This window comes from Camarhynchus parvulus, chromosome 4A, assembly GCF_901933205.1.
Source record: "Camarhynchus parvulus chromosome 4A, STF_HiC, whole genome shotgun sequence".
In the NCBI taxonomy this organism is placed as follows: domain Eukaryota; kingdom Metazoa; phylum Chordata; class Aves; order Passeriformes; family Thraupidae; genus Camarhynchus; species Camarhynchus parvulus.
In genome coordinates, this window is record NC_044600.1 from 8825971 (window position 1) to 8853636 (window position 27666).

At 47.3% G+C, this 27666-nt stretch overlaps 1 protein-coding gene across 9 annotated transcripts; it reads right to left on the reverse strand.

Annotated features, from left to right (window-relative positions):
• Positions 1–964: 964 nt before the first annotated feature.
• SEPTIN6 (septin 6) lies at positions 965–27348 on the reverse strand. 9 transcript variants are annotated; one of them, XM_030967498.1, is made up of 11 exons: positions 27273–27348; positions 21053–21167; positions 13920–14115; positions 12606–12792; positions 12217–12378; positions 9751–9847; positions 9317–9485; positions 8270–8402; positions 7571–7761; positions 5619–5662; positions 3393–3908 (listed from the first exon to the last, which is right to left on the reverse strand). In XM_030967498.1, exons 1-10 carry the CDS (start codon positions 27297–27299, stop codon positions 5659–5661), a joined length of 1281 nt encoding a protein of 426 aa, XP_030823358.1. In that variant the 5' UTR covers positions 27300–27348; the 3' UTR covers positions 3393–3908; positions 5619–5658. The 9 variants fall into 9 exon arrangements, with proteins under 9 accessions (XP_030823354.1, XP_030823356.1, XP_030823352.1 ...); XM_030967497.1 differs by having other exon boundaries at positions 27267–27299; XM_030967494.1 differs by lacking the exons at positions 3393–3908; positions 5619–5662 and adding an exon at positions 965–2880.
• Between the last annotated feature and the right edge of the window lie 318 nt (positions 27349–27666).

A 27666-nucleotide genomic window follows, 5' to 3' on the forward strand; every position in this document is an offset into this window, starting at 1 on the left:
CCTGCTCACACCCTTGCACACTACTCACACTCGCTCACACTCTTGCACACCTGCTCACACCCGCTCACACTCCCCCACACTCTCACACACATCCCCCCATCCCTTCCTCTGTTCCTCCCACTGCAAACCCTGCTCGTTCAGCAGCCCCAGCTCGGGACGGTCCCCACATCCTCAGCAATGCAGCCCTGCCCAGGCTGTGCAGCACATCCCAGAGCAGCCAGAGACACAAATGGGATGAGTTGTTAAAGTGCTGGCTGTTTAGAGCCGCTGAAGAGAGGAGGAGGAAGAGGACAGATCACATGTATGTGTGTAACTGCTTTATCTCAGATTGTACAACTGCTCCCCAAAACTCAGCCCCCATTTTACAGCCTATTTGCTGCCTGACCTGTTGCAACCCTGAAATGTACTTACACGAAAGCCAAGCAAAAGCCCAAATTTTAAACTAAATACCAAAGGGCCAAGTAAGTGAAACACACAGAAAATGAGAGGAAAAGCTAAAATAGGGGGAAATGAAGGTGTACAACTACCCTTGGGACACACCTCTCACAGCTAAAATCTGAGACTGGCAACACTCCAGAGCAGAGAGACCACTCCCCACTGCAATGCACAACCAAACACACACACACACACACACACACACCACAGCAGCCGCGCTAGCTTTCGTGTTTTTTATTTCAAATGTACATGAAAGTTAGAAAGGTGACAGCGGACCAGTGCAGGCTCCTCAGCGCTGCCGTGCGGTACGAGCGCGGTGCCGTTGTTCTCCGTGTGCAGAGCGAAGGCGGCCGGGCCAGGGCTCGGGGAGCGGCGGGGAGCAGCGGGGCCGGCACCCGCCCCGCCCCGCCGGCTGCCCCTAACTTTAAACAAGAGCACGTGGGGTAAGGAAGGAGAAAGCACCACTTGACTCACGTCCACCAGCCATGGGGCTTTGTTAACAGGATGGTGAGACACAGCAGGACACCAGTGAGAACACACAGTTCTTACTTTATTTCTTTGATAAAATTAAATATTTCGTGGCTGCCAACAGAGCAAGTTGCACCATGTTTGTATTTGCTTTGACTCTGAATGCAAGGTTTCCAAAACCAATCAAACCACCAGCATATTGAAAATATTCCTTAGGCTTCACACCTCAGGGAAGCCCGTGACATTTATATTATTAAAGACAACATTAGAAAAAACATATGCCCATAACAACGTTTGAAAATGTATTCGCTACATCATTAGTCCCAACATCACATTTCTGCCGCTCTTCAAAATTCCAGGTCATCGGTTCCCCCCGCATCGCCCTGTCTTGTCACACAAATTACAAGACACTTCAATTTTAAGTATCATGCAAGTCAGTAAAAGAGCTTCTTTCCAAGACACTAACATGAAGATTTGTTCCCCCCTCCCCAGACATAAGACCCTTAGACTCTTCTAGAAGTGGCAGTCTTCTCCCTCAGACACAGTGCAGCTGGCGAAGACAGATTAAAAAAAGCTACAGAGAGAGAAAAGGGGAAAAAAGAGAAAAAACAGAAGATTAGCAAAAAAGGGAAAGACATTCAAAAAGCAAGAAAAAGAGATGCAACATGGAAACAGCTGACAGAGGAGAGATGGAACTTCCTTGTGATATCTCAAGTACTTCAGCAAAATCACACAAGTAAAAACTTTTCTTTCTTTAAAGTCTTTAAAAAGATTTCACATAACTTTAAATAACATTCTAATAGGGTAAGTGGTCAGGAAGAACAGACGGTGACCTGAAGTATGGTAAAAAAAAGTCACATTCACTTGTCCTTTTAGCAGATAATTAGAAATCATTCACAGATTAATATTGACTGGTTTTGAGAGCAGGGAAAATTCAAAAGCAGAGGAAGAAGAAAATATTGCTAAAAAAATCCCAAACAAACCACAAAGCAATCAAAGAGCTCTATGAGAAATGAAATGGTATTTATGGTGAAACAGAATACCTGAGAAAATAACTGCAACCAAGAGTTGGGGCTGCCCTAACTGCTGGGAACAGAGGAGCCATGGTTTGACCAGGGGCTGCTGCTGTGAGCAGGACCAGGCTGAGCCTGAGCTGAGACTGCTCCTGAGCCCTGGAACCACAGAGCTCTGCTCAGTAAAACCCCAGCAGGTAAAACCTCAGCAGCAGCTGGCACTGAACAGCACCACCACCAGGGCTAGGCCTGAGTGTGCTCATCTTCAGAAAGATCTGAGGGGTTGTGGAGGCTGGCTGGCAGCACACATCTGATCTTTGAGCAGGGGCAGGACAGGTGGGTTCAGCACACACAGAGCCCTGAAGGATGGGGCCACAACAAACAAGTCTGAAATGGGAACCAGGATTTACATGCTAGTCTTCAGATAGCATGAATTAGCAAAAGAAACAAAAAAGCAAATTAAAAAAGACAGATGATGTCATGAAAATGACAACAAATAGAATGAGAAATGAGTGTTTTATCTCTGAACTATGCGATAATTAAACTAAGATGGTGTTGTCATTTTAATGTCATCAATAAATATATCTAAACTGCGTTGTTATTTCGCCAGCAAAAATAACTCACAGAACTTATTTCCATATCCCTTATTTAACTGAGTGGAATGAGACAGGAAAAAAGGGGAATCCATTAATTGTAGGGGGGGAAAAATGGCAGGATTTAAAGTTGTAGCATCCAGAACCTTGTCATGACTAATTTTACATTGTTTAATAAAAGCAATAACCACCAGTACATAGTAAAGACAAAATCACAACGAGGACATAGGAGAGAGCAAGGATAACACCCTGGAAAGGTCACAGCTGAAATGCTGTCATGTTTTATTAGACCCTCCGATTTAACAAGTAAATGAAGGTCCATTCCAGGCCTTGTATTCAGGGGTAATTACTCAGTACAGAGCCATGGGTTACTGAAAAAGAAGGGCAAAAAAACCAAAAAACAAAAGAAGTAAATGTTAACCAGAATTCACTGTCTGATGAACTCTTTATTTAAAAACAAAACTCAGCCAGAAATACAGAGAGAAGACACTTGCAGGCAAACCACAGTTGCACTTGGCCAGAGTGAGCTCCTGGCCCAGAGAGCAAAACCCCCTCCTTTTTAGTGCAAATCTTGCAATAAAAACAAGGCTTTTGCTGAATAGAAAATATAAGAAACCTATTAACATCTGTACAGTTCTAAAGAGATGTCAGATAAAAAAAATATAAAGGTATTTTTTTGCATTAAAACCAGAAATTGTTGGAATCACTGAGAAGAAAGTCAATGAAACAGCATGGTCTTTCTTCAGAAACACTGATATGTACAGCAAGGTGACCAGCTTTCCCTGAGATTGGATCCAGGATGTGCATCCAGGTCAGCACACTGAGAGGGAGACCAGGCAAAAGATCCTTCATGACCCCTGCAGCATTCAGAGAACACTTAGTTGCAAACCATGGATCCAAATTTTAGATTTCCTCAAGCCTGGGAACTAGAGGTTTGGACTCAGGCCCATGCCGGTGAGGATGTCAAGTTTTACAAAAAGTCCTTGGAAGTTATTTGAATCAAACATGGCAGCACAGTGGGTAATGAGGGCTTAGGAACAGCAAATTACCATGGGGAGAGGGCAGCCAGCGTCTGGAGAGAGCACATCCCACCCCAGCAGGAGCTGAATGCACCCCCCGAGCAGCTCTGACAGCAGGAGCAGGGAAAAGCTGAGCAATGGGACAGGGGACCCTCGGCCAGGAGCAGTGGGCATCCTGCTGCTGCCCAGGGGCAGGAGGGACCTGGCACAACGCCCCTGGCCAGCAGGGTCCCTCACAGGAACAGCCCAGCAGCCAAGAACTCTGGTTTGAGCCCTTGGTGAGCACAGGAGGGGCAGTGGGAAGGGTGAGCGAACAGGCACAGCCGAGGGTGGGGCATTCGCCTCTGGGGCCAAGGGAAAGGTTCTACAGGAAACCCGAACTGAAAATGAAAGAAAAAGGCAGGTTAATGGTTTTATGGATTAATGACAAAAAAAACCAAAATAAAAATACAAGTTTTTCTAATGCGCACACACACACACAAAAGAAAATGTTGCTAAGTGTTAATAAGGTTTAATCTGACTACAAAACATGCTTTATGCAGACACACACATTCTCAGCAGTGGGATGAACCAAATTTATTTTCTAAAACAATCCTTTCACAGTTTTGCAAGCTACAGGACTCATCAACTGTGACTTGTTTGTATCCTTGCAAAACAGTGAAGCCCTGCAACACTTTATGGATCAATATGGAGGGTGTTTTTCTAAATCCTGGAAAAGTACCACATATACATATTTAATTTAGCAATGACAAATGCCCATTGAAAAAGGCACTGTCTGCATTTGTGTAGTGGGAACAAAGAACTTCATTTGATTCAAAGCCCAGCACACAACAGTGTACAGTTATGAGGACTGCCAAAAGCAATCCAAAACCAACAAAAATCAGTAATGTTCACTCTAGCTGCACTTTAGCTGTGCCTTCGTACTCAGCACCAGAATGAACACTGTTATTCTTTGAGCTTATTTTTCCACATTCAGAGCCTGATAAGCAGAGAATTCTTCTTTCCATTGTTCTGCAGTTACCGTTGGCAGCAGAGACATTCACTCAACTGAGCAGCTCAAGCTGACTGCAAGCTCCAGCTCGAGGCAGTGCAAGACCCTTCTGAGGCTCTTCTGTTAAGTGGAAGGTCCCATTTAAATTACATTCAAATGCCTCTCACTGGCAGCATAATGTTTACTTGCTTTGCCATTTCCCTTGGAGTTAAGAGGGAAGGAATCCTGGAATCAGCTTCACCCAGTTTAAGGGTAGACTGTAATTTAGTTTGGACTATCCAGGAGAGAATGTAAGTCTTAGCTTTGTCTGCAGGGCAGGGTGGACTCAAGGATGAATTTTTAGGGTGTTTTATAGTTTATTTCCAACCGGGTCCCTTCTCTGAGAGGCCTATGCCCCTCGGCCCCTGGGGCACTGTCTTGGATAATGAGTATTGCTGCTCTGTCAAGAAGCAAGACATTCCTGTGGGAGGTTTCCTCTTCCTCTCACCAGAGAATCATCAGCAAATTAAAAATGCTCAATTAAACCCACTCAACCTAGCTGTAAGTAGACCACTATCATTAGCAGTTTAACTAATAACCCTAATGAGGATGACAGAAACTAGTCTTGCATCTACCTTCACGGTAACCACAAGTTAACATTACAGCTTGGAGGAGTGGGAGGGAAGGAGGAGCAAGGAAAGAGAGAGACATTTCATGGCTAGCTGGGCTGTATCATCAGCACCACATCTCCATAGCAATTGTTGCCATAGTGTCAACGTGGCCTGTGTGATTAAAGAATATAATTTATTTTTAAGGGAGATGGAATAAAGAGAACAGAGTCAATGAAGTGCTGGGAAGATTTAAAAGGAAGAAGACATAATCCTTAATTGTCTATGTTCCATATCCTGAGTCTCTAAATTAAGCTTTGCAGAATCTTTAAAGATAATTACATACTGTTTCTACAACTGCACATGTAGAGAGTGACTGGTAGAGCACATATAGTGGGGTGAAAGCAGGGGAAGACAGAGATAATATTTATAAGCTTCAGGACTTGCACAGGGTCTGCTTTTTTAGGAAAAAGTGATCCCACTGTGAGGCTCTATGAGTTAATGACGCTTACCAGGACAATGTGCCTCATGCACCATGCAGCCAAACAGCAGCTAACTGTAAAACAGCACACATGTGAGGCCTGATAATGATGATAATGATGTAACAACAACAAAAAAAAAAATAACTGAGTCATGATTAGTGCAAATTACAGAGCTTGGGTTTAAATAAGTCACCTGTGAAAGAAAAAGGTTATTGTACTGCCAGCCAGTAGTAAACAAGCTACAATTAAGCTCCAGCTTGCAAAATTCATGGATTGTTAAGAAAAAAATATGATCTAAGTACTGAAATCCACTATGAAGGACACTGGGAGCAGTTACAGAGCAAAGAAAGCAGCACCATTTCTAGCACAGCAATTTTCCCAGAGGCCAAAGAAGCTTCCTATTATCTTCCCAAGCCTTACTGAAGCACTGACCTACCTCTGTCATGGAGTTTTCTGTGCCCTTAACTGATAACGACAGTACTAAAGCTTTTCCATATCAACATGCTTGGTGTGAAGGAGATGTTCTGAGATAAGAACCACTTCAAGGACCAAGAGTTTGACTTGGGCCACAGCAACTAATTGCTGATTCTCTAAGGCTGTTGCCTCCTTTTTCTGCATTCCTGACCCTGACTGATCTCAAGGCTCAAAACTGCAGTCCTGAGTGAGCAGATGTGTAAGGGCTCTAAGCATGAAAGAACTCAGCTGGGTATTCCTCACACAGTCCAGTCTGGAGAGAGAAGTCTGTCCCCAGTCAGTCTCAGACTCCTCAGTATGAAAAGATATTAAACCCCCTGAAGGTGATTCAAATGAACAGATCAAAACAGGCAGTGGAAAAAGGAATGGGTGAGTGGGAAAAGTGCAGCACTAATTGCTCAGCACAAAAGAACATTCATGTTGAAGCAGCTTCAGCTTTAAACCAAAAGACTAAACCAGGATCTCATTCTTGGAATTGGGTCTTTCTTCCTCGGTCTCATTTGATCCCAAGCTTAACAGTCACAGGTTTTTTCCCTGACAAACAGTGCTGCCAGCACTTTGGGCATGCCCCATACTGTCCAATTTAACAGCACTTCTTCATGCACTGAGGACTGCACGGAGCAGGCAAGGACTGCCCCAGGGCTGTGCAGGGGGGGATTATGGCAGAGGTACAAAACCAGACCCCTGTTTGTCTGCACACCTGCACAGGTGGCACAGTGCTCCTTCTGGGAAATGTGCCACAGTGAGAAGGAAGGGAACTGCTCAGTGCTGGGACAAGTGTGAGATCTGTTTCACTGTACTGCTGGCTGCTCTTGAGCAACTGCAGAGTGCAGGAGCCTAGCACAGGCACTGCAGACTGCCCAGGTCCCAGGCCCTGCTGAGGAGCTGGATCCTGTCACACCAGTCCCTGGCACTGGGATCCCCTGCTACAGCCATGCAGCATCTCCCACTGCTTCTGGGGAGGGCAAAAACCTGATTTGGGAGGGGAGAAGAGTACCAGCGCTAACAAGGTGCTATGACCTGTCCCCTCATTTTGCAGTCCTACATTCTGCAGATTCTGGAATTCAAGACTGTTAATCTCCCAGAATAATTTCCACAATTTTCTCAAGCTAAACAAGTAAGAAACTGAGCTAAAACACACTCCTCTCTGAGGGTAATGGCACATCCCAGCTACCCACACCCTAGCCTTGGCAGCTAGTATGGTTCCACTTCTTTACAAGCACTGAGAGACCAAGGGAGGAGCAGGGAATCTTGGGGAATAAAAACAAGTTCATCCTCTCCCATGCTGTCAGAAAGCAAAGAGGGAGGTTAGTAGTGCTCCCTGCCCTTCAGGATGACAGCAGATGTTACATGCTTCCAGATACTGCTCAGCCTTACTGGGGTTTAAATCTGGCTGCAAGCCTGTCCCTGATAAGGACTGGCTATGTTGGAGGGAGATATGAACACCCAGAAAAAGAGTAAAGGAGAACCATTACCAAAAAGCAAATACCTCTGGGTTAGCAACTTACTTTTTCCTTTCCTTATCCCTTTTAAGAGTTTGTGATCCTCCAGCCTGCTGAGCCTGTGACTGAAGCAATTCAGCTGCTGTCTTCCTTTGTTTAAATGCATTTACTTCATCATCCAGAGACTTCTTCTTATCCTCCAGCTTCTTCTTTTCATCCTGATGCAATTTCTTCAGGCGATCAAACTTTTCATGCAGCTGAAAAGAAAGGAGAGAGGTGAGCAGGACGTGGCACTACCAGACAAAGGGCAGGGAACAGCCTCCTTCCACAACAACTTATAGGCAGTGTTCCAGTAATGCATCATTGTGCAGACTGAGAACAGAGGACTGGGAGAGCATAAGTGTAAAAAAAACCCCTAATCCATCTTCAGGGGTCTCTGCCTCTTTAAAAGTCAGTAAATTAATAGATTTTTCACAATGCTAAGAAAGATGTATGGGTGCATTTTTTGTAAAACAAGTTCATCTCAAGGGCTGTTTCTCTCCTTGACTTTTACCACAGTGCACCTCTCCACCAGAATCAAGACTCTGGCCCTTTCCTGGTGCAATAAGTTGTACAGAACAAGCACTGCAATTCAGTTTTGTCCTACATCTTAACATCCCCATCCAAGTTAGACTTGTTGGTAAGAAAGTGCTTTGGCAACAACTACCTACTTGGGAGTGAATCCATCACTCACAGCGATGGAGACACAAGTACTACAGTTTTTACCTCTTTTTCAGCCTCCTTCAACTCAGCTTCTTTTTCCTTGACCCTCTGGACAAACATCTGTCTCATTGCCTCTTCCTTTTTCTGCAGTTCTCCCAGAAATTCATTTCTTTTGGCTTCATAAGTTTCTTGTAAGCTGAAAAGGAAGGAAAGGCCAGTGATAAGACTTGGGACAAACTGCTTTCCCTGACCCTCTGAAATCAGGCCCTGACCATGACTATTGTTTTGCACACAACACATTTGCTACTCACTACCCACATGTGCCCAAGGTCTTCTTTATCCAATGATTTTTGGCACTTTCTCTGTATGTTGAATGTTGGGCAATTCAAAGAGACCAGCTGGCAACAAACACTACCTCAGAGGAACACTGCTGTTGATGCCTAAAGGTTTCAGCCTTTATATTTTTAAATCCTGTACTGCATTAATGTATAATTCTAAACTCCACATAAACTGTTAGTTAACTGTCTTTACCTTTTGGTCAGACAAAACAATCCCTCTGGACCTGAGATCCAAGGACACCCTACAGGCCCCAAAATGTATAAACAAAAGTGAATTGGGGAGGAGCAAACTGGGGGTTTATGACTTCATTACCTGAAGCCATAATTGGAGGATTAATGCCTGATATGTAAATAGACCAAACTTATATCTGTCTGAAAAACTCATGACCATTGTCCATTTTGGGTGCAGCCCCTTGGCTTCGTCTGCCCTTAATGTACCTGGAGGCCCTTCATTAAAATATCCACTTTTATCCTTTTAACTTTGTCTGGCCTCTGTTTCTAGGTAAGCTCAAAATAGGCATCATTGCCTTTCTGCAGCACAGACATTTCTACTCCCATACTTGCAGATTCACAGTCAGTCCTGCACATCCTCCCTGTATTTTCACCTTCTCCCAGTCAGAGCTTTGCTGAAGTCTGGATTTATCTGACCTGGCAGTTTTTCTTGCTGCATTGGTTTTTTCCGTGCTCCCCCAAGGACACACACACACACATAAGCATACAGTGCATCCTCAATGCCTCTCTCAAGCTCTCCTGTCTCCTCCAGGGATCTCACCTGAAGGGTTTGCTGTCTGGATCAGTGTCCTTGAAACCCATCTCTTCCAGTTTGCATCGCCTGTAGAGCTCGTAGTGGCGAGTGTGGGTCTGCTCACGAAGGTCCTCCATGTTCACGCGGATCAGCATCTCCCGCAGCTTCACAAAGTCACAGTGAGCTTCGTTCTCCACTGCAGGAATGCACGGGAAGGAGGAAAATGGGGACAGAAACTAAGATCTCTTCCCACATTCCTCAATTGTCTACTCCTCCGACAGGTTTAACAGCCCTTCCAAGCAGTGAAAACTGGCACTGTAGGCCTGACACAAGGATTTAACACAGGATAATTCCCCACGGATAATCACATCCAGCAGGCCTTTGCTCTTTTTATCAAAGCCCACTGCCTCCTTGCACAAGTGTCACCATTCATGCCATGAAAATCCCAGGGCTCAACTCACCCTGCACTGTGCCCCAAGGGTACTGACGAGCTTTCATCATTTTGTTTCCTATTTTCAGCTCCTCCGTACTCCCGATCACTGCAAATGGCAAGTGGGCCTGGAAAACATTGGATGAGATCCACATTAGTCCCTCTCACACCTGGCTGAGCACCAGCACACAGAGATGGGCACAACCACTGAGCAAGACAGCCATTATGCACATGCTAAACTCAGGGAGTCTAGTCACTGGCCACTAGTCCAAGACAAGGGGTAGCAGGGTGGGTCCTTTTTTGAAAACCTTGTTGGTGCTACCACTCTATATCCTCTACCTGGCTGATCCTCCCAGCCACAGAGTCTCAGATGAGATGAGCCAGTGCAAGACCGGCATCAGAGTGCCAGCTGGAACAGAGGGCTGCGGCTCGGACTGCGCTGCTGTCCCAGGGCTGCCGTGCCTGAGGAGAACATCTGCACAAGCACACAAGCAGTAAGAGGTCTTGGAGCCTTCTTGATTTTATCCCCCCACCACTCCTTCAGCTCATGCTGGAGCACAAGACACCTTGCTCCATCAGATCATGAGATGGAAGTCCATCCTTCACTCCTGGAGTAACAGCTCCTTCCTCCCCGCTTGCTTCTGCCCGGGTGAGGAAGGGCTGAACATGTCCCCAGCCACTGTGTCCAGTGTCACCCAAGGTCACACTCTTCAAGCTGAGATATGCACTCCACATTACACAAAGGCTGACTAAGAACAAGATGGATTTGTTTTTTGAAAACTCAGATAACAGAAACAGTCACTTCTTAGTAAAGATGATCTCTGCAGAAGGCAAAAAGAGACTTGCCCAGTGCAAGCTCAGCAAAATTGGAAGTGAAACCCTCCCAATGCCCATCTAGGCTCCGAAGATCTCATGTTACAGTCTTCTCATTTCCAAAACTCAGGCAGCCAAGCAAACCCCCCAGACACTGCCATCATACTTTGCTGCATTGGGGGAGTGAGATTTCTCCCCACCTCCCTTGCTCCTGGAGCTATACTGCATTCTGCCAAGCTGCTAGGAAGTCAAGTGCAAAGCTTCAGCACTTTGAGCTCCCAGCTCTTTGCACCAACCCTTTCTGCTGAGTTTTGTGAAGTGACATTTGTTAGGCAAAGCTTTTAAAGTGCATCAAATTCTAGACAATTGAAAGGGCCTCAGGAAGGCAACTGCATGGAAGATCAGTGACCCTGGATTGTTCTCAGAAGCAGGAAGTGAATTCCACAGGTAATCCAAAAATTTGGACAAGTTCATGATAGCTGGTACAAGCAAAAGATTTCAGAGATGATGTTTTTGCTTTCAGAGTGTGGCTCACACAGTCAAACTGCAAACAAAGCAAAACTGCCACCAAGCACTGACAGAGATGGGCTCTTCCCCCTGTATTCCTCAGCCCCCTGGTCTCACATGCAACACACACAGAGTAAGAGTAATATCTGTCTCATGTTTCTAATAATATCAGTATTTGGATACAAGTTTTCCAGACCTGTAAAATTGCCTTGGTCAAATTCTGGCCTGCTTAGTCCCCATAAACCTGGTGATTCTGACTGTAATAGAGGATGTAAGAATTGATTTGTCTGTGCAGTGACTGACACAGCCCAGAATGTCTGCAACCCAAGACAGCAATTCCCTCCCAGGAGACAAGCACACGGCTGAAAGGAAAGACAAGCAGAAGTTCATTCCACCCTCAGAAGGGCTAACACTGAACTGCTCTGACCAGGAAACCCTCACTGACAGCTCCGAAGTCAGGACAAACTTCATGTTTCTTTCAGGCCTCTCCAGAACACTCTACAACTATTAATACTTAATCAACAGGTGGCACAAATGCACATCAGCTAGATGTCTACTACACCCACAGCAGTAAAGCAATCAACTTCCCCTACTTGATTTCCTGTGAAAAGCCTTCTGGAAAATGGGACCATGGTCAGGATGTGCTGCCAGAAAGGCAAGGGACAGTTTGTTTCACCCTCAGGGAGCCACAGACTGGCACCCATGATGCTGGGGAGGGCAGAGCCAGAGTGGGAACCTGCAGGCACCTCGAGGCTTGTCTGGTCAAAATTGTGCACTGTTTTTCACACCTTGCTGGTTAAGCTGTGTAATTCCTTGCCACTGAAGTTTACTGGTGGGAGGCCATCAGGTGATGTACAGGACAGGAATAATGACAAACCCTTGAGCTGAAAAGGGTTTAAACACTGATCACTTATATGTCCCTCAACAGATACACACAAGGACAAGGAGGGTATTAAAAGTCTGTTTTCTGACTAGAAAAGCCCACCAGACAGGCAGCAGCCTACCACAAAGCTCTCCTAGCCTAGGATGACACTACACAGATGAGATTCTTGTGAAATCCTGTTTTTAAGAAACAAAATTAAAGGGAAAGTAGATTTAAGAAACATCCCAATATGGGCCACCAACCCCTATGCTGACAGTGCTGTTCTGGGAGAGGAGGAAGAACTAAGGCACTTACATTCATTGTCCCATTTATCTCTGCCACTGATTCATCATCTGTTGGGAACTGGTAGATCTGCACCCCATTACTGACCAATTCACTTGTGATTTTAATTTTAAACTTGGTCAGCTCGCTCTTGGAAATGGCATCAGATTTGGCAATGATGGGAATGATGTTCACCTAGAAAAAAACAGAGGTATGAAGTAATCAACTTTGCTCCTGGGAGTTTCTCTAAGTCTGCAATACAACCTTCAAAACTTGTAAGCGCTCAATAAATCTACAGAATTATCTGCCAACTCAGCCATTTCCACCAGAAGGGCTATCCAAGGTGGGAAGATCTCTGGAAAAGCAGCAGCCTTTCCACTATGCAAACAGTAAATCTGCCAGTAAGAGTTCCTTGTGCCAACCTTGCTGTCGAGCTTCTTCATGGTTACCAAGTCCAGGGATTTCAGGGAATGGCCGGTGGGAGCGATGAAGTACAGGCAGGCGTGGATCCGGGTGTCGTGGTAGTTGTGCAAAACCCTTTTGATCTTCAGCTCTTCTTGCAAGTAGGCTTCAAACTGAGCATCAATGAACTCAACGATGGGCTTGTAGCTTTGGTGAAAGGAAAAAAAATAGCTAAAAAGTCAGAGAGCTAAACAAATAGGACAATGCCCCTGGCTTCCTTTTAAGAAACAAGCTGTTGATAGATTTCACTTTCCATTTTCCACTTTTTGAGACCAATTCTCTCTACCTCCCCTGCTCCTCACCTGTAAGAAATTTTAAGGTTGCACTGGTGACAAGGAGACATGGTCCTACATCAGACTCTAGCAGCCTGTTTGTCAAAACACAGCACTGGGATTTAGCAGAGGACAGCAGATGCACCCTCCTCTCCAGGGAAAGCAGACTCTCATATTCTGAAATGTGAGGGTGAGAGGCTTTCTAAAGCAAGGCTAATGGAGACTCATATGCAGCACTCAGGGAGTGAATGGCTTGCTGCTCTCACAGCCCCAAGTGCTGCTGGTGGAGACAGATTCATTCAGTAGCACCTTTGCCCAGTGCTCTGAGGCAGGAAATTCCTGCAACTCCCTTGCAAGGCCTTCTGAAATACAGAGCCTGCCAGAGCTATAATGTAAAGGACATCACTGCATTTTAAGCAAACTTTAAAAAAATTATCTAGCAGACCCACAAGAAAGCAATCCCATCAGTAATGTCTCTGCAGAGCACCTGGGAGACTGTCTGGTGTAACTGCACATCCCTTAACCAACACACTCCAGCCACTCTGGGATCTCAGCTGCCAGAGACACTCCCCCAGGGTATCTCACTGCTCATTTATTGTGCTTCCTTTGGCTCTTCCCATGGAAAAGCCCTGCCAAAAGTGGATATTAAGCCAAGCAGACAATAAACCACACTAGTGGTTTGGTCAGCAGCTTGAGGTCAGCACAAACCAAAACAAGCCCAGATGCCCTGGAGCATTTCAGTCTCCCCACCAGATGAATTTGGGCAGAAGCTTGCCAGCAGGGCAGAAATTGCTCTGACAGCATGAGAAAAGCTGCTTTATAGCTGAAGCAGTGCTGACACTCCAGAGCCTTTGTCCTCTCTTCTACATGTCCCATCCCAAAGAGGTGACAAGGACAATTCCTAAGAAGCAAGCAGGAAAACTGCAGTGCAGTCAGGCCCAACTAGGGCACAGAGAGAATGAAAAGTCAAGTCACAATGGAGCCTCTCTCCCCCACACTCACCTGTCCTCTTTGTTGATCTGATCCCCAAAGCCCACCGTGCTCACAATAGTCAGCTTGAGGTTGACATTGCTCTCCTGCAGGTCATAGGTACTGGATTTCAGCTGGACCCCAGGCTGTGAGTGAGATGCTGGGTCACCTTCAAACTTGGTGTTGAAAAGGGTGTCCATGAGGGTGGACTTACCAAGGCCAGTTTCCCCTATTGGAGAAAAAGAGAGTTGAAACGTTCTGTTGAATATTAATATGGACTGGCCTTTGAGCTTCCAAACATTAACAGGGGTGAAATTGTAGCAGATGAAAGCAGATCTCATGCTCCCAAGGGAGCGTCTGGTAAACAGAAAGCCATGAACAATGGGAGCTCTGTATTCTGGGCAAATTACATTTCACAGTCTAATGGCCATTAATGTCATTAGAAAATAGAGATGAAAAGCAAGAGGTGAAAAGGCGAAGGGGAAAGCATCGTTCAGATCCTGCTTAAACCCACAGCTTCACTACAGAAGATGCTGTTTTCATTAAAAAACAGGAGAGGAAATGGGGCTCACTGCCATTTCCAAAAAAAGCTGCTCCAGATCAATGTCTCTAATAAGCAGCCACAGAAATAGCTTCCTTCCATGCAGAAACCCTGAGAGCTGGTTGGATCCCACAGCAAGTTGTGCAGTTGGTTTCTCACAACAAGCTGGACAATCAGCCTTCTACACTGGCAGGGGGCATTTTCTGTAATATCTGGTTTTGTACCTTAGGGGCTACACAAGCTGTAAAATATTGCAAAATCTGCTTCCAAAAGTTCTGCTAGTACTGTCAGTATTCTGCTGGTATTCTATCAGTACTGCACTGCTATTTGGATTTCATTTGTCAACGGGCAACTATTTCCTTGTCTGGAAGGAAGAGACAAATCCCAGAGACCAGTCTTGAATTTGTTTTAGATACGTCCCAGGAAGAATAAAACAAATCCCTCTGTGCACACATTCCACAGGGCAGCCTCCCTCACCAGGCTCTGACAACAGAGCCAGCTCTGAGCTCACAGGACCTGACTTCCTACACAGTCTGCTCTGCTGCCTTGTGAGGGCTGCTGTGTTTTGGGGAAACAGCCATTTCTGAGCTGCCCAGATGGCTTTTGGAGAAACTTCAGGAGCAGCTGAACCCCACCCTCTGTGAAGGCTGCTCCTCCAGCCTGCTGTGGGACCACAGGCAGACTGTGTCTGGCTGCAAGAGCATTCCCCTCCTTCCCCCAGCCCTCAGCTCCCAACCAAAACAACTTCACCATTTTCCCACTTTGCTCAGAATAAAAGAGCTTCTTATTTTTGTAGGTTTAGAGCTCTGTAGCAGATCCAAACTTGCATGAAATGCCCAATTCAAGAAGGGGAAACTCCTCCCCATCCTCCCCCGTCCAAATGTCCAAATCTCCAAGCTCACTCCCACAAGCAGGCAAATTCCTCTTCTGGCCTCAGAAGGGATTTTCCTCACTCAGGGCTGAAGTACATGGCCAAGCAAGGCAAACACAGAATTATAAAATCATGGAATGGTTTGGGTTGGAAGGAAGATTGTCTTGTTCCAACCCCTGGATCCCCTACTCTGGGAACTGAGCAGTCCCTGACTGCCAGGATGACATATCCAGTACCTTTCCAGAGGCAGCAAGATCCATTAACATTTCAAAGTCAATGTGCTGAGAGCTTGTGCTCCATCACCAACCGACCCCACCTACAGCCAGAACAGTCACCAGGGCAGGTGCTCTTTGCACCCATCTTGCTTTCAGTTCTAAGGGGAGAAGGAGTCAGCAGCAGGAGCTGGTGTGGCTGCAGTCCCTTGTGCCACCTCAATGCATCAGCTGTACCTTCACCAGCACTGGCCAGAGCAAGGGAGGGGGACCCAGCAAAGCACAAGATTACCTCTGTCACTGGAAGAATAAGCTGCTCCAACAAGCCCTTCATTGACTTGGAATCTCATTGCCTGGACTTGTCAGGGACCGTTGGCCTCCAAACAGAGCAGGTGCACAAATCAGGCCAGAGCACTGCCATGGTTTGGACAGGGATTTTGAGAGTTAACAGCAACAGCCTGTATGACCTCCCAGGCCGTTCTCAGGGATTCCAGGAAAACAGCAGTGTAAAAACAGACAAAAATCTAAACAGCCTGAGAAGGCTGCAGCGTTTCCAAAGCCCCTGCCAAGGGATGGGTGGGACAGAGCAGTGAGCTGGCTGCTTGCCTGTGAATGCCAGGAACCCTGATGGGACATCTCAGGATAGGGGAGCCCCTCAGTCCTGCAGGGCAGGAGCATCAGCCCCACACAGTCCTGCAAAGGCTCCTGCTGGGGCACTGCCCCACAGCCTGGCAGGCCCTGGAGCAGCTCCCAGGCCACGGGACGGGGTGACAGGGGAGCAGCAGCAGTGACAGGCCAGGGAGCTGCTCTCTGCAGGGGACACACAAGGTCATCTGTAAACCACACTGGCTTCTGGGCAGACAGCACTCTGAAAGTCTCCTCTGATTTCTGCCTCTCTCCTTTTGGGTGAAAGATGTTCATATGAGGCCAAGACTATTGTTTAAGCATATCCTGAACCTGTTAATCATTGCCTACTTAAATCCATCTCAAGTGTTTTTTCCAGCAGGAGGACTTCTAACTGTCAGGGAAGGAGAAGTGTTTAAGAGGTGCAGAACATGCTTTTATACCCCACCTCATACCAGTTACACAGGGCCAGCAAAGGCAACTTTGAACTCAACCACTGAGTTTTTCCTTTTGGGAGGGGAAGATCAGAACTGTGGCATTTTTCCACAGGTGGGAGATGCCCATCCAAACACCTTCAAGATTAAAACATCCAGGCACTAACATGGCATCTCATGTGAAGCCTGCACTCCCAAATTTACATTGAGCCAGCAGATACCCTTGTCCCTGCACTGTGTAACCCCACTGAGCTGACACAGAATTAAAGCCTGCCAGGGAAGGCAGAGTAGAGAGGAAAGACTGTTTCAACTGAAAGAATGTTAACACTGACAGAGTGACATGAAATAGTAAAAGACTAAAGACATGAATAAAGGGTTCTGCTGTGTTAAATATGAGCAGAGATAGAGAGCATTGCTATTTTGAAGACCAAATCGACAGAAGGAAGAATATCTGAATCTTCTGGGAGTTTCTGCCTCACACAGAGGCAACTTTTTGCTGGCTGAAAGATGTGAATGGTGCCAACTGCTTCTTCTAAGGACATGAGTCCAGATGGAACAGATGGTCTGATAAAAAGGACAAGTGGTCTGTGCTTGTTGTAGCCAATGGCACTGGAATCTTCCCCAAAAACCAGAAATGATGAACAGGGATTAAAAGAGGCAGAATTACTTTGGAAAAAAGCAGCAGTGTACACAAACTGAGTGAGAGGCATCCCTGGCAGGGAGATTATTTCCTGATGTCAGGCTTATGGACACATGTGATTTGATCTCCATAACCGTACTTAGGGATTATGCAACTCAACAGGGTCTGCTGTCCCAAAACAGGGCTGACAAAGCTCTCTGGGGAGGACAGGGCAGAGAGAGTGACCTTTACTGGTGGAGTTCTGCACCAGGAAGATGTGACAGCAATGGAAAAGCTTGAGTGTTGTACCTTTCATCATGGGATGGAGTTTTGCTGTTAAATCTGACAATTTTCAAGGACATTAAAAAAAATGGTCAGAGCCACCACTGCAGGTTCTGGACATGCAGCAGCCCTACATCAGTGCTCAGAAAGCACCATCCACTCTTAATGCCCAACAGCCTGGCTGTGCTGGGCTCCCCACACAGCCTCCCCTTCTCCGGAGACATGTTCCCTGCTCCAACTGCACGTGCACGTGGTACCTTCACTGCTCTGGGGAAGCCACACCAAATCCCACACTGATGAACAGTGGTGGCACCACTTGCAAACCTACAGCTGGGACAAGCTCCTAACTCCCCAAACCAAGACAGGCACCTTCCTGCTGAATGAACTGTCATGGCTTCTTCTCACAGAACTTTTAGCATCCTAAGCAGCTGCAACAGTGAGCTGAATTATACACCACAAAAGATGTACCTCCTCCTTTTGTGCCTGGAAATTTAATTTGCTTTCCCCTAGCATGTGCTAAGTGAAACAAGCAACTGCTCACTGCCTCCCTTTCCCACAACACTCAGGATTTAAGAGGCCCCAATCACATCATCATCAATCGACTCTGGGGGAGGACAGAGCAGTCCTTGCAGCATTTCCCTGTTCAAAGGCAGGAGCAGCTTTCACAAGAGCTTCCTTTCATGAGAGAGCAGCACCTGCCCCTCACAAGATTAACAACCATGGCTCCAGATATCAAATAATTCAATTTTAAAGAAAATGTATATGCATGCACAGCCTTTTCATGTGTAGAAATGGGAGCTAATCCAATGTAGCAGGTTTGTTCAGACAAGCCCTGAGGCAACTCAGACTGATAAGGCCATCTCTCAAGGAGAGGGGAGAAAATAGTTTGTTCCATCTGACAGGCATGCAGAGACACCACACAATTCCCCAGAGCCAGGCAAAGGCTGGGCTGCAGGGGCAAGGAGGGCAGCAAGGGCTCACAAAATGCACTGAAACAGCAGCTCAGGGGAGCACCCAGCTCCAGGTGTCCACCCCAGGGCACTGGGCAGGAGAAGGCTGAGGAGACAGATGGATTTTTGATTAGAGAAATTGCTCTCTCCTCAGCTGGTTGCACCAGTGACCACAGAAACAAGCACTGGGCAATTTCCAGGCTGTACAGCTCATCACCCCTGAGAGCTGCCTGCTGGAGAGCACCAGGAATCCTGTGCACATCCCCTCCTGTGCACATCCCTCCCTCCCCCCCAGGGTGAGAGCCCTGCGCATCACAGGCTCCCTCCTTTGGAGGGACAGACCTCAAACAGTCTTGGTACAGTCCTGGGGGAGAGAGAAATATTTCTGCCACAAAACAGCCTTTCTCATTGCACTGAATAGGCCACTTAGAACAAATTCCCTGCAAATCCTGGGAGGAAGGGGCAAACCCCTGCTTAAATTGGGATACTAGTTTAATGCAACTACAATCCACTCTGGTAAAAACTGAGAAAGTTTACATCAAAAGCCAGCAGCCTGTTCCTTCTCTTTTTCCCCTATCTCACTGAGAAATACAGCCAGCACAGAAAGTCTCAGCCATTAAACACTTCTCCAGCCTTTGCACTGAACTAAGAGACAACGAAAAATTTATCATGTAAAGTTTAGGAAGAAAAGGGTTGTGCTGAGAAATAAAAGATCAGAGAAACCATCTGCAACCCCTAACATCTAATGAGAGGTTTTCTCATTCATTCTAGCTTTGGCTCTAGTCTCACAGGAGAGACAGCTTTCAGCATGAGAAGAGCTAAAAACTGCTCCACTCTGGACATGCTGCTGAGAGTCATTTCTGAAGCTTTCCTTGGCTTCTCCAGCAAGAGCTGCAGGAGTCGGTGGCTCAGATCCAGTATGACACAGAGTAGAATTATCACTGGATTTTTCCTCCAACAGATGCTACACACAGCTGAAAAATGGGGGGCAATGAAGTCCTTTTCTGTCATGCTTAGTGGGCTGTCTGTGTGATTCTCATCTAATCTTCATTTGCTTCCTTATTCTTTCATTTTTTTCATCCTGAACTCTGCTGTACAAGTGAAATCCAACAGAATAAATGACAGATGAACACTGGGAATTTTTGGTTTTTTTCTCCAGGATGTTTAAGTGTGAGGGTAAAGATCTGCAAATCTTTTTCTAATGAAGTTTACTATATTTTTCTATAAAGTTTCTTTATTTCAAGATTGTGCTATTACTATTCATAAAAAACTGACATTAGTAACTAATGTACATTTATCTTGGTGAATCCTTATTATTCACCTCAACAAGTGATTAATGCATTCAATTTCTGCCCTGCAAAGAAAGCACAGGCATTCAGCTCCTCTCCACACATCAAAGTGAAGACGTAACTACAGGAGGCACCCACTGCTACACCTAGAACTTGTGAAAAAACCACTGCAGCCCAGTAAGTGGAAAACACTTTTAGACTTCAGTCCTGGGGACAGGAGTTTCCTTAGGTCATATCACATTCATGTACTGTGGAAATCACCCAGAGACTCAGCCTGACAGTGACCTCCACTTGTCAGCAATGTTTATCATCTCCCAGGAATGTAAGATGTGGTTGTAAGGAAAACTGTCTTCTCAGCTCCATTTAACAGGGCTCAGCACTCCTCTTCTTGCTCCACTACTCTCACTCCAGATTTAACCCTGTTGTGGGCAAACACCAGCTCCATCCCACGAGCTGCATCTCTCACGGGAGGGGACAGAAAACTCTGTGTGGATGCAGAGCTGTGTGGGACTCAGCTGTGCGGATCCACGAGCTGAGTCCCCAGGAGATATCCCCAGCTGCTGCTCTGCCCCTGCACACCAGGCACTGCTGGGATCATCTGCAGACAGGGCTGGGTCTGAGCAGCCATGGCCACACAACCTCCTGCTCCCCTGGGCAGGGCACCAGCAGCAAACCCATCAATTATTAATTTGCCATTTTTAATTTCCTAATTAACCTTCCTAAACTATGGTACCAAAGCCATACAGGATTTTACTTCTGTTACCTAAGAGAAGGGATTATTTGGGATCCTAACCCTGTGAGATGGGCTGCAGGGACAGACACCAAGTCCTGCTACAGTGCCAGGCCCCAGCTGTGATCCACACCACATGGCAGCTTGGATAACTGTCAGAAGAGTTAAGGCTTGGCCAGACACTATCTTAATTCAAATATGCACAGAAGGGAGGAGAAAAAAGTAGCTTTTAGTGATTTAAGAGAAGCATGATTAGTATTTTGTTAAAATAACTATAATAATAATTCAATACTAAACCAAACAAGACCTCATAACAAAGTACTCTGGCATGAGTACCTATTTTCTTTTAAAAATGTGAAATTCAAACATATAAGGAAAAGAAAGCTCATAATAACAGCCTGTGATTTTAGGCATTTTATTTCACTGCTTGGTAAAAAGCCATACTGCAGAACCCCAGTGGGGATTTCCCAGAGCACCAGAAAATCTTGTTACTGAAAATAGAACAGTTGGGGAAATTTAAATCAAAGCTACCTTGTTAGTGCTGTAAGCTACGAGCTACATCCAGCTGCAGAAAACTTTTCAGCAAGAGAACTTCCCAAAATGGAAATACTCACCCACACACAGGATGTTGAAACAAAACCCATGATTAACTGACTTATTAACCAGCTGGTCAGGCAAACTATCAAATCCCACGTGTCCAGAGAGGGGGACAGTGCGACAGCCTTCACCCTGAAATACAATGAAATACTTGTGTCACTTTCAAGCAAAATACACTTCTCTGTATAAACCCTAGAGACCTCCCAAGTGGAATCAATTGCACAGTCCAAGCAGGGATTTGCACAGATCTATCAATCATGTCAGCATGCTTCGCTCCTCTCTAAAACAATTCCAGGAGGCACAAATAGAACATTTCATTTGTCAAATGTTTGAAGGCAGCTCTGACAGAATAACACTAAAATGTGCAAAACATGTACACAAACACAGCTGCTGAAATGAAGAGGTGAAAAACACTTGTTTCTTCAAAAAATATGCAGAAACTTAAGTCTCACCTTATACTGAAAACAAAAAGAATGCTCTGTGCAAAGCAATGTATTAATGACACCTCCTACAAGGCTATTACCATTCACTTTATGTGAATTGGAACTCACACGTAATTCCCATTCACAGCTGCAATTATAGAAATTAGCTAGAAACAGAAAGGGAAACTGTACCTACAGGAAAACAAAGCAGAGAAAGAGTGTCCAGAACTGAGCTGCTCACAACGCCACAGGCCTGAAGGAGCCTGCAAAGAGGGTTTGGGAGGGGAGGTACTCAAACCTCCTGCTGGGGGCAAGGGCTGCTCCTGCCCAGGCACCCAAAGGACTCCCTGAGGAGCTGCTCCTGCACCCTGCTCTCTCCTGTGCTCAACACCACCAACCTGGTCTCCCCAGCCCAGCAGAACATGTGGTGCTCCATGCCCAGAACAGCCATGGGCTTTGGGAGGGGATGAGAAATTTTCACCTGGCCAGTCTGTGCCAAGGCAGCCTGGGTGCCAACCCCGCCCAGCCAACAGTAAAACACAACACACACAGGCTCAGCCTCAGAAATGGCACCAGGCAAAATGAGGAGCCAGTGCTGCACCCCTGTATTTGTGTGTACTGGAGAGTTGTCCTCCTGCAGCCCCAAAAAGGTATTTCCCTCTCTGAAGCAAAGACTTTTCTTAAAAATATATTTTAGTGTGAAAATCAGAAAGTTCCCCTCTAGCTTTCCATCAGTTTGTAAAAAATACTACAGCCAAAAGGCAGTAGTTTATAGGGTGTGATTTTGAATTTATTCATTCACAATCATTCTTTCACATATCTTGAAAGCCTGTTTATAGGAACAGGAATACTGGTTTTCCCTCTTCTGCTAATGGCACTGGTATTTTAGGCTGGGAAAACATCCCTAAGGAGTACATTTACTACAGTAGCCTGTCAGTATGTTTTCTTGTCATGTTACTGTTTTGCTTTTGTGGGTTTGGATTGGTTTTTTGCAGATATGAGGCTCCAAATGCACTTCAATAATTAACCATATTTACCAGCCTGTGATGTGTAAATATGTTTCCCCTTAGCCATATTTTGTGTATTAGTCTGACTCTTCTTGACAAGATGTTCACCAAATATGGCACTTCATTAATTCCTGAGCACCTTCCCTTCTAATGACATGTTCATGAGGAAGGCACTCAGGCTGCCCAGCACATTCTGGTTTTGCCTACTGACAATGCAGCTGTGAGATCCAGTAATGCAGAACCAGCTAAAGCAGAAGAAAGTGAGAGTGTCAGACACACAGATTTTGTGACAACACACTCAAACTCTCCTAAACTGCATTCACCAAAACAAAACCCCAGCCCTGGGGAATCTCATGGCAGTGCTGGATCTGCAGTGACAGCCCCAGGTCCTGGTGAAGAACAGAGGGGGGACAGAGCCCACAAAGGTGCGAGAGAGAACCGCCCGAGACACCTCCTGGGGAAGGACAAACATCAAGTGTATTTTTATTACCCAGCCCTAAAACCACACCACTGGAAGACTGCTTGAACACTACTCTCCCCAGGAAGCGTGGGCAGGAGTGTGGGCTCTCATTAAGAACAAATCATCCCCTCATCCCTAAATATAAGTGTGATCCAGATGGAACAAAATAAATTGTGGAAGTTAAGCCGCTCTCAGCTAAGAGGAGGCATTTGCCATCACACAGAATTCAGCATGCGAGTCATTTCCTGTAGGTTCTTTTTCTAGTCACCTGTGGTTTTACAATGCAGCTAAACCACACTTCACATCTGGTACAGGCCAGGAAACAACTACTGCAGAATGGGATTTCCAGTCACAGCAGCTAAGCCTCCATGTTAAGTACACAGCCATAAGGTAGATTGTGCTACTCTGCCTAAAAATCTACAGCCTCCTTGGCCAAGGCATCGAGAGACTGGATGCAGTGGGAAAAAAAAAAAAGAAATAACATTTTAAGATCAGCCTGGCTTTGACACTCATCAGAAAGTTGACAGTAATTACCAAACCAGTGGAGAGAAAATAAACATTTTCTGTGTGATCCACCAAGAAGCAGTGCAAGTCACCAGTCTTTGAGCACCAAGTGGTGTCTCTGTACAGGAGCACTGCTATATATAAACAGCACCACCATAAACAACATATGAACACACTGATTAGTCATCCTGGGTGTATATTAAATGTAGGTTTGGATCCCCTTGTTCAACACTGAAGGAGAATATGTTAAGCTTATAAGCTTTTTGCTGATAAGGTGTTCAAGACTGTCTTCCATCATTCATCTTCTAAACCAGATCAAATTTAAAACATATAAAGAGGTACCAATAAGGTAGGCAAAGTTTAACTACTGCATGCATGAAGGCCTTTTCCAGGAGCATCAGTGAGTGCTGGATGGCTGACAGTCCTTTGTGCTCTCTATTTTAAGGTTACATCTTCTTGGAACGAAGACAAAGATGGAATCTCTGGAAAGCCAGTGTGAACACTGGCACCACACCAAGATACCAGATGCCTTTTTTTCCCCACATACACAGAGTGCCCCCTGCCTAGACAGAAGGGGCTCTTGTTGCTTGGGAGGAAGCAAAGCGTGTTTGTCACAAACAAGATTAAAAAAACAAAAAGAGCAACACATTCTCCTGCTGTATTATCAGGCAGGGCTATTGCAGAGTGAAAGAAAGGAGAGTAAGGAGCAGGCACTTGGAGAAGCTATTTTACTTTTCCCTTTCTTAGAAGGATTTATACAGCCTTTTGTAAGGGCTTCTCCATGCCACAGAAGCCACCACCAATTGTTACGGAAAACTATCCAAATCATATGGAAAATACAAAGATGTTATAATGAATGGTCCCAAGCCTGAAAGCACCATCCTTTTACCATCAGTTTACATAAAAGGGGCAAGTTTTAGTCTTCAGGTGTTTGAATCACTCCAGGGTCCCTGGGATGAAAATACGATTAGAGGAAAATCTTGCTGAATGCACATCTGTGCCCTGATCTGCTTAGCAGGACAGGCAGGTACAGCACTGTCACCTCCTGTCCCCAGAGCCCTGAGAGGCCGCTGCCTCTTTGTGGAGCTAGAGGAGAGCACAGGCAATGGGGCTGCTCACTGGAAATGTCAACACTGCACATTCGGGACTGTGTTTGTGCCCAGGTCTAAAGAATGATGAGAAAGGATTCTATGGCAAAGGCAAAGCCTCCACCTGGTGATATTCAGGCAGAGCACAGCAAAGGAAATAAAAAATGTTACAGCTCTGAACCCAAGGGATCCAGTGTCCAAATGAGGCCCACACAGCACAAAACTGCTCTCAGAGGCTGCAGAACAATACTTCATCAGTTGAGTGTTTCTGTTTAGGACACTGACAACTGACACGTAGTACTTCTGACACAATTTCTCACCTCTTCCCAAATGAGAATCACTTCAAACCCTGAGGCCTCGGAGACTCCCTTAGAAAGATTTCCAAACTGCCACAATCAACACAGCAGCACCATCCTGCACTGAAACCAAATAAAGCAACGCTCACAGAGCTCCACCACTGCTGCCAGGGCTCACAGCAGCCACCTCCTGCCCCTCATGCTCAAACCTGGGGGCTCAACCCCCAAACCTGAGACAACTCTTGCACAAGAAGTCAAATGGCAAAGCAAGGCAGAACCTGAACTCAGGTTTCCACACTACAGTTTTTCACATCGTCTTTAAGCCAGAACAACATCAGATCCCTTCTCGTGACCTTGGAGTTATGGCATTCACTTCCCCACACTGCATTTGGTTCTGATTAAACAGCAAATTAGAGCAACACTTGTACCAATTATTTCTCACTTGTACAAGTATGTAATTCTCCTATGTAATGAAAGAATTATCCAGCAGACAGTGTAAACATCCTCTACGAGATAAATGTAAATCAGGAATGTAAAGTCTAGATAAAGACTTTGTTATTTTTCCTTGCTCAGCTGATAAAAGATCATCAAGAATATCAAACACCAGAAAAGTGGGAGGGAAATAGTTTTTAATCAGGCCCCATGGAAAGCAAGAAGTGTCTCACCAAAGGTCCTGACCATCAGCCACCCTCTCCAGACGCACTGCATCACTCGGCCATTCAATATTCACAAACAGTCAAGTGCTTCCGAAATCTCAAATTCTGACAGCTCTTAAGATTACACTGCTTTATGCCCCTGACAAAAGGCTGCAGAAATGCCACGCAGTTTGGATACATTCCCAGGAGAAGTCAGCAGTTAGAAGATACATATCACTATCAGCAGTTTCAATAATGTTTCTGACCTCTGCTGGATACGGAGAGTTGGACAGTGCCTGGCAAGAGGCTCCTGTGCCCCCATCTCCCCACTGGCAGAGGACAGGAGAAGGGGCTCAGCTTGGTGGTGACAAGGCCACCCTGCCCATCTGGGGAGAAGGGGGTGTCACCGACTATCCCTGCAGTGAGAGTGGGCTTGATCAAGGGTTCTCTTGGACAATGGCAGGGTGGTAACCCCAGCTCCTCCCCAAACCCAGCCTCAGCTCTCACACCTTCAACCCTCTGCACCACCAGGACACTACAGCCGACTGCTCCACAAACCACACATGACCAGATGCCCAAGACCTTGGCTGACAAGTTATCTGTTTGTAAAAGGACTAATTTCAAGTCTGTCTCACAGCCAGCTTTCCCTTTTGCCTCCAAAACGAGGCTGTGTAGTACCATAAATTCATTCCAGGCCACAAGCAGATGTCTCAAACTCCTGTACATTATCTTAGGAAAGCATAACACTCAATTTCTCTAAAAGACAGGGGAGCAACTGAGTCACTTTACATATTTTGGCAGTCACATACAAGGCAATGGGTATGTCCAGGAGGAAATAACATCACAAACTGGCAAGGAATGGCTACATCTACCCGTTCAGCAAGATTAGGTCCATGCTAAAACACACTGCTTTGAAGACGAAACTGGAAAGCTTTCAGCTCAACTATTACTTCTGTATTAACACACGGACACGAAAGTTGGAAGCCCATCAAACCACAGACAAAACCTTTCCACATGCAAACGCGTTACAGATGCCTCCTTAGCATGTCTCTGACAAGCGCAGAGGTGGCTCAACTCCCTCTGCCCCTCTTCTGGATAATTCTCCACAGACACACGGGGATCCTGTGCCGCGCCAGGCAGGCGGGCGAGCCCGGCAGCGGCCGGTGGCACGACCGGGGACCCTCGGGGACAAAGCGCAGCAGGGACACGGGGCTGGTGGCTGGCTCCCGCAGCTCCTCCGCGGCACACGGTGCCAGACCGGAGAGCTCCCTTTCCCGCATCACCGAGCACGGGCTGAGGGTTTCTCTGGGAGGAGAGCAGCATCCCCGGAGAGGCAGGGATGCCATTGCCGTGCCGAGGGGCGCCCAGCCTGGGTAAGGGATGCACGGCCCGGCCTCCCCAGCGCTTCAGCCCCGGGCAGCGCGGCAGGTCCGGCCGTGGCCCGGGGCACCGGGGGGCACCGGCGGGGCAGGACCCCCGGCCCGCCGCGCTGCGGGCAGCCCAAGGTCGCCAGGCCGGGCTGCAGCGGGGGGGACCCCAACATTCTCTACCCCAGGTAACCCCAGCTCCCCTCGGGTCGGCCCCCAAAGCCCGACCCTCCGGGAGCCGCCGCCGCCGCCGCTCCGCACCGAGTCTCGGAACCCGCGGGAGGCCCAGGCCGGTGTTCCCGCAGCCCGCCCGGCGCCCCCTGATCCGGCCCCGCCGCCGCGGCCATGCCGGGCTCTCCCGCCCGCCGCCCCGGCGCTGCCCGCTCCCGCCCCCGCCCCGGCCCCCGCCCCGGTGCCGCCCGGCCCCCGCGGTTCGGCGGCCCCGCGCCCACCCGCACCTGCCGCGCCACCTCGGCCGCCGCCATCGCTGCCCGCCCGCCGCACGTTCCGCCCCGGCCTGCGGGCGGCTCCGGCGCGCCCACCGCGGCACCGCGCGGGGGGCCCCGCCGCGCCCCCCGAGCCCGCCCTGCCCGCGCTGCCCGCCCCGCCCCGCCGCCTCCCCGCCCTGCTCGGCCCCACCGGTCCCGCCGGTCCCGCTGCCGCCGCCGCCGCGTTCTGTGAGGAGCGGGCTCGCCTGTTCCTCCCCGCAGCAGCCCGCGATGGTGCAGCCCGAGCTGCGGGCGGGGCGGGCGGAGGTTCGGGGCGGCGGCTGAGGGGCCAGGCGAGCGCCGAGCCCCGGCCGGGGGGTCCCGGGCCCCGGCTGAGGGCGGCTGTGCCCGGTTTCCTCCTGTG

What these genes read in the sequence shown, in the direction of transcription:
- SEPTIN6 (XM_030967489.1), bottom strand. Translation starts at nt 27,299, where the DNA reads ATGGCGGCGGCCGAGGTGGCGCGGCAGGTGCGG. An exon ending in CAGATCAACAAAGAGGACAG is followed by an intron (nt 12,793 to 13,919) that starts GTGAGTGTGGGG and finishes CTTTCACCAAAG; the next exon opens with CTACAAGCCCATCGTTGAGT. An exon ending in CCCTTGGGGCACAGTGCAGG is followed by an intron (nt 9,486 to 9,750) that starts GTGAGTTGAGCC and finishes GCATTCCTGCAG; the next exon opens with TGGAGAACGAAGCTCACTGT.